This window comes from Rutidosis leptorrhynchoides, chromosome 7 (genome assembly GCF_046630445.1).
Source record: "Rutidosis leptorrhynchoides isolate AG116_Rl617_1_P2 chromosome 7, CSIRO_AGI_Rlap_v1, whole genome shotgun sequence".
NCBI lineage: Eukaryota > Viridiplantae > Streptophyta > Magnoliopsida > Asterales > Asteraceae > Rutidosis > Rutidosis leptorrhynchoides.
The window spans coordinates 79,490,966-79,498,006 of NC_092339.1; the positions used below are offsets into that span (position 1 = coordinate 79,490,966).

At 33.6% G+C, this 7,041-nt stretch overlaps 1 protein-coding gene across 1 annotated transcript; it reads right to left on the reverse strand.

Moving 5' to 3' along the window:
• Positions 1-2,738: 2,738 nt before the first annotated feature.
• LOC139856797 (BEL1-like homeodomain protein 11) lies at positions 2,739-4,576 on the reverse strand. The gene is made up of 4 exons (XM_071845502.1): positions 3,932-4,576; positions 3,445-3,827; positions 3,118-3,178; positions 2,739-3,026 (listed from the first exon to the last, which is right to left on the reverse strand). The coding sequence occupies exons 1-4, from the start codon at positions 4,574-4,576 to the stop codon at positions 2,922-2,924; spliced, it is 1,194 nt and encodes a 397-aa protein (XP_071701603.1). The 3' UTR covers positions 2,739-2,921.
• Positions 4,577-7,041: the final 2,465 nt, after the last annotated feature.

Below are 7,041 nucleotides of genomic sequence, written 5' to 3' on the forward strand. Positions count from 1 at the left end.
CAAATTTCAGATTATAATAGAATATTAGTATTTCTACCCTAAACCCGACTAGGACCAAATGCTGGTCAATCGTAGTTTCAAATTTTTTGCTTTGTATCAAGTTTTAACAAACGGATTCACAATTATAGTTCGCAAAATGGAGATTTTAAAATTTTTCTACGACTTTTTTGTGCCATTGGTCCCTCCATTATATACCAAAAAGCTAACAGCGTCCCTCCGATTTTTTTTCTAACAGCATCCTTCCATTATCTTATTTAAACATACCGAGTCCCTCCATCTAATTTATGTTAAAAAATTTTGTTAACCCTTGACATGTGCCTCGCATGTGAGGGCAAAATCATCTTTTTACCCTGCAACTGGGTGAATTTGTTCTTACTGAACGTTCGAACATGCTTCCGCCTTCATCTTCTTCACCTGACTTTCATAACCGTTTGTCATCTTCTTCATAGATTAAATCCATATGTTTGATTCTCGTCCGAATAGTTGAAATCGAACACCTGCATCTGCTAGCTGTATGTGTTTCTGTCCGATTCTTATAATCAAAATCTCCATGAACTTGAAGAACGAAAATTATCAAAATCATCAATAGTTTGAATTAGGAACTGCAACTGATTGAGATGAGTTCAAACAGCAGTGATGAAGATGAAGTTGTAACAAACTTCGATCATAAACAACATCAGCAAATTAAATCGATGAACAGTCATGAACATGAAGATGAACTTCAAAAAAAGCGAACTCAAATTTTGGCCTGTTTTAGACCATGATTCCTTCATGAAAATCGCTCCATATCATCAACTTATCACGCGCAAATCAATTGATTAAACGGAAACATCAAGAATCATTCGAATCAAATCGTTGAACACGAAGAACAAAAGTTTGACTTCGAAATATGTACTTCTGTGTTGTTTCTCAATCGGATTTGAAGCTTCGTATAGCTTGAGTGATCGAAAAAGAATCATAATATGTGTTTAATTCGTTCTGAAAGTCTCTGAATCACTCCGGAGACCAAATCACCACAAGACGAACACAAAGGAAGAACTCGATCTAATTCGCCACAAATTTGTTGTTGATAATTCGATTTAATGATGAACGAGTGTTAGGAAACTTTTCTACATCAGGAATATGTGATCAATTTGTTGTTTAAATCCTCAAGTTTTGATTTCAAATTTTTGCTCTATGAATGGTGATGAACTATACTGTAGTCTGTAGCATCAATAATATGCTTCTGATTTATTTTGGATTTTCTGAAATGTAAATAAGAAAATGAAATGATCACAGGAATTTGTTTGTTGATGTTTTTATGATTTGATATGTTTTGGTTAGATTTGTGATAACAATTAATTTGTGAACCCAAATGAAAAAGAAGGGACAAAGTGAAAGTCCATAGGACTAAAATGAAGAAATTAGGTTTTGAAGGGTAAAAAGTCTATTCTATCCTCACATGCAATGCACATGTGAAGACTTAACAGACCTTTTAACGGAATTTAGACGGAATGACTCAGTATGTTTAAATGAGATAATGGAAGGATGATGTTAGCCAAAAAAATCGAAGGGACACTGTTAGTTTTTTGATGTATAATGGAGGGACCAATGGCACAAAAAAGTCAATTTTCTGGTCATGACTCTAATTAGTAGATAGAAGATTTTGAATTTTTATTTTTTTACTTCAAAATCCATTAAAATTGTCACTAACACACAGAAAAATATTATATATTTAAATAATTAGTGTTTAAAATTAATTAATAATTGATCGTCATGCACAACACTTTTATACGGCAATGCTAAAAGTTGTAAATATATGTGGTTAAAATTCATCTTGGATGATTATAAGTCTACTAGCATAAGAATCCATGTTGAACGAATTCACCGACTGGACACAAAATGGTTAAACGGCACTCGCGTAATATGGTGTATTTTGTTGGTAATTTTTATTGTTCATCTAGGTAACCCTCATTTTAGGTAATTGAAATTTGAAATTTATTTGAAAACAAGAGTTATTTAGTAATACTTAAAAAAAGAGTTTGGAAATTGTGGAGTGCACGTCCGTAAGAGTTTGCTAGATATTGTCGCGACAATAGAGGGAGAAGGGGTGCACCTCGTCAGGGTTCAAGGGGCAGTGCCCTGGTTGGGCTCCCGTTATTCCCGCCAAAAGTCACACATGATCGATTAACAGGTTCTCTCGTCAAAATGAAGGGTTGCACTATTTCATTTTTAACCGGCAAATAATTGATTTTCTAATTGTTTATTGGGCACATTTGTTTTTCATTCAAACACATAGAATAAACACAAATACTCTGATATAGTGATTTGATTTCTTCTTGTTTGAAAACAAACCTTTGTTCTTGTATAATCCCAGATAAGATTTCATGTAACCTAATGCTTGATATGGCTGAATACTTACTGCGAAGGCGTTTCACACGATTCAAGATTAATCCGGATTATTATACCACGTTTTCTAAGTTTTTTTTAATTATACTTTAGTGTTAGTATGATTCGAGTTTTAAGTTAACTTAATATTAATATTTATACATTTATAATGCTTAACTAAATGAGTTTGTATAACATATTCAACGTATGATCCAAAAAATCGATAACTCCTGTTTAGAAATCATAATCATAACATCCATCATAAATGAAAATGACTAATCAAATAAGTACATGTAACCCTTGCCACAAAATGAGATGCATAAATCATAATGTTCACAATATAATATTGTGGTCAAAAAGTACTACTTCATTTTCAAGTACACTTACATTCAATTAACTTGATGACAACCTATTCATTAATTTCTGGTCTTTTGACTCTGAAATCACCACCTTAAAACCACTACACATTTCACTGATATCAAAACACTGCAACCCTAAACAACCTCATTCATTATCCAGGTTCTTTTGATCTGTGATACCTTTATACCTGCACTTCACAAATTTGAATCCTCAGATGAATCTGCAAATTCTTCCTTGTACATTTCCTCGATCATCGGTTTCCATAGTCGAACTCGCGCATTTATGAACCAATTTGACACCTAAAACAAACACCCTCAAGAACATTAGAAACAATATGCCATTCATTTACATGATAAGTTAATTATTAATTTTCTAGTAATAATTAGTTACTTGGTTCTTTGACAATCCTGTTTGTGATGCCAATGTAAGTTTCTCACTGTCGTTCGGGTACCTGTGATCATAACAAGATTAATCAATTTCAGTACATTATAGAACCATTTTGGATCCATTTAATTATGAACGGGTCGATTATGGTTATGTGTTATTTCGAACGGGTAAAATGAAATAGCTAGAAAGAAATAGGTCAAACGGGCTAGTAATAAATCAAACGAATTTTGTAAATATATATATGACACACTACGTATTATTATATCTGTACATTGAAAGTAGATAAATCTTTAATCGGGTCAACTTAACCGGCCCGTTCAATGTACTTACGGGTGGAGAAAATGCTCGAAGAGCCAGGACCGTAGGATCATGACCGAATTTTCGGGTAAACCTCGAATGGGCCTCCAAGTTTGTCTTGGGCTAACCATCATTCCAAGGTGTTGAAGTGAAACGCGGTTGTTTCTACTGGTTTCTTTATCGAACAAGCTAAGTTGTGCGAAACCCGTGTTGATTTTGTGCAAATCTTGCAAGATCTTCTTTCGGGTCGAACAGATTTGGGCCAAGATTGCATCTTTTAAACTAGAAAAGTGTCCTGACATTGCATTAAGTGCTAATGCAGTGTATAATTTCCCTGATCCTAAACCTGCATTCAATTCAAATGAAGACACCACTTCTTCTAAGTGCTGATAGTATTGTTCATATCTTCTCTCAACCTAAATATTAGCCCAAAAAACAGTTAATTACTAAATGATCATAAGGTACTAGATTATGGAATTATAATTTCATAATGCTACTATATATTATATATTATATATACCTCTTCTAATAAAGATATGAGCTTTACTAATGTAGCTTGAAGTTCTTGTTTTTCCATTGAGAACCCATTACTACTTAACTCAGCTTTTAACTCGGAACATAATCGTAACGAACCGAATTGGCCCAAACCGGATAATTTAGCAGTGTACATCTTGTTGGTTGAGTCCAGATCATTCCCATTAAGACTAGCAATTTCTTCAAGTAAAGATTGAGTTGGTTTTAGGTATCTTGAACTGCTAAGTGGCATGGAGAATGAATCTGTTCCATAAAATGGAGAAGATTGATTAAGTGAAGGTGAATATTGTGTGGGATTAAAATATTTTCTACTTTTTTCTTGTAACTCTTGTTCAGAAATGTAACATCTTTCATCTCTATATTGAGTTGAAGGCAATAGTAAACTAGAGCCTAAAGAGAGTGAAAGCTTTTGAATTTGGTGTTGGTTTGGTTGTGGTTCATTTGTCATATGAGGAGGTTGAATAAGGTCAATTGATCTTGGAAGTACATTGAGAGATTGAGGTGGGTATGATCCAAGATTTCTTAAGTCAACTCCATAAGCATCAAAATGTTGACTTTCATAATGGGTTGGGTTTGAAATGAGAAATTGGTGAATGTTGTTAGGGTTTGAGGAAGAATCAGGTGACACCATGTTAAAGAAAAAACTTCAAAGATCAAAGAACAAGATATATTAACACCACCCAAGTGTGAAAGTAACAACCTTTTACATGGGATTTTGACAATTAGTCAAAATTGACTTCTAACATGTTACTTAAGTAAAAGAAAATGAAGAACTAGATGAAAAACAGAGAAATGAAGGGTATTGATAAGATTGATAAGACAAGAAATGAGAACAGTTTTAGTTTAGTTATTAACTAGATGTAAAGCAAGCAACTTTGGAATCTAAAGAAGTTTGCAAAATGTGGAAAGCCAAAAGAAACTAATTTGGAATTGCAAACATACCTCAAATTTGGTTAAAATGTTGCTATATTTATCCAAAAAAGCAAAGAGATTCTCACTCTTTCAGTTTATGTTTTCTCTCTCTATAAAGGTGTAATCAGAAGCAGCAGCTGAAATCTTGAAATCTTGCAAACAGTGTAGGCTTCTGCAAGATCTATGCAAAGAAACAAAACCTATAAACTCAGCTATAATTCAAGTGAAAATTGGAAAAAGGACATGAATTGAATAGAATAAGATGGTCCCCTACCCCCCTTTTTTCCCTGACTACAAAACAACAACAAAAGCATCAGCAGCTTTTTTACTTGGTCTGCTGCTCAATTACTACAAATGTCTTTGGGGGACTCAAAGTTTCAATCTTTACTCTAACCTAACTCATAAAATCAAAAAAAAGTGGGCTATATGTCTATTAATTGTACTAACTTCTATATGTTGCGATGTTGTTTGTATCTATGTTGTTAGACTAGAGAATATTTAGCCTTGTTTCAGTGAAAAAAAAAATTAGTACTCCTTAGTATGCAAGCATGCTAACAGAGCCCAAAGCATCATACATTTGCCTTTGTTCTGTTTCTTGAAGACTAATTTAAGGACTTAAAAAAATATGTCTGTTTCATTTATAGTTTTCAAAATCTTGATCATAAGAACCAAAAATAGTTATTAATTTAATTCTTGTTTTTTGCCACAAAAAAAAAAAAAAAAAAAAAGAACCATTTTGATCTTTTCATAATTTTTTTTTTTTTTTTTGGATATATGATTTTCATTAAATTAAAGAATTGTTACAATCCCAGTCATGTAAGACAAACATTCTAGATAAATTCTTGATCTTTACAATTTTGATTTTATATATGGTTTAAGAAGAAGAATTATTGTGGTACTGATGGGATTAATTGATGTGTTTGAAGTGATTGTTTAGATATTGTTCTTTTTGGCTTCTAGTAATTGTCAATTTGTGTGATTTCACATAATGTGTTACTATATAAGATCTGTTTGGCCCACTATTGATTAAAGTGTCTGTACAATCTTTATATTCCCAGTTAAATTCCATTTGGAAACATTACTTTATTTACCCATATACATACAACAATCCCCACTCTTTTAGACACTGAAAAATGACCCCTTTTGATCAAGTCTGGATCATTGGTCCAAGACACTTGTGAATACTTGCATGTAGTATAACTAAAATCTGATTGTTTACTGTCTTTATTGTTTTCTAGATGATTACTATTGGACCTAAAATAATTAGAGTTAAAAAACCTGTATGTTTGTTATATACTGTGTGTATCTTTTGTTACAAAACTAGATACCAATAATACTTCCCTAATAATAATACTCGTATTACTTAATAATTAATAATTAATATTTAATATCACTAATTAAATTTAGTAGTGTTTATGTTGAAGGTAACATTGAGTTGGTTAAGTCTCCTGTTGGAGTTGCTTACGGGTCAGTCATTGCCGTTATAAGTGGAGTAAAGCAAGGCATCGGTGTGGTCAAGTGGTATTGGTTTGAGATCGTCTCCGATTTTAAACACAAGTGCGAGTGAGCGCAGGGTGATCTTTTTAGGCAGGTACTAGTAGTGGAAAAGAGTGGTAGCGGTTCCGTTGCTAAAAAGAAGATGGTCAACAACAAGAAGAAGGCGACAAGGAGCGTGGATTTTTCTTTACAAGATGAAGATGACGAGACTGAGAAGGAGGTTAACGGGGAAGGTTTTTTTTATGGTTTAGTGAGCCGCGGTTTGTTGGCGCCTTCGACGGGCACTCTCGTCGGCAGCGGGACCTCCAACGTGTTGTGTTGACTTACTCTTTTAAATCTCGACCGGGGAAGGCGGTAAACCGCGAAACGATTGATTGAAAGTTGGTCAAATCGGCCCCTAAAGGGCGAGAGCTTTAGTTTAGCTTGTTCTCCTTTGGTCGTTAGCTTGTCGTTTTTGATTATGCTTTAGGTTGTCGTTTTCTTTATGCTTAATAGTTGGTTATGTGGGTTTTGATTTGTTGCTTGTTTACTCGCTTTTGTTATATGGTTAGGTTCGCTTCGTAGATAGCATATGCTCGTTGTTTTGAGCTTTGATTTTTTAGTCACGAGCCTCTCCTGATTGTATTCTTGATCGGTTCTTTCATCGAAAGATGAAGTTCCTTGATGGATAATTGGACATCCAAATAG

What these genes read in the sequence shown, in the direction of transcription:
- LOC139856797 (XM_071845502.1), bottom strand. Translation starts at nt 4,576, where the DNA reads ATGGTGTCACCTGATTCTTCCTCAAACCCTAACAACATTCACCAATTT. An exon ending in TCATATCTTTATTAGAAGAG is followed by an intron (nt 3,828 to 3,931) that starts GTATATATAATA and finishes GCTAATATTTAG; the next exon opens with GTTGAGAGAAGATATGAACA. An exon ending in TTCGAGCATTTTCTCCACCC is followed by an intron (nt 3,179 to 3,444) that starts GTAAGTACATTG and finishes TTATGATCACAG; the next exon opens with GTACCCGAACGACAGTGAGA.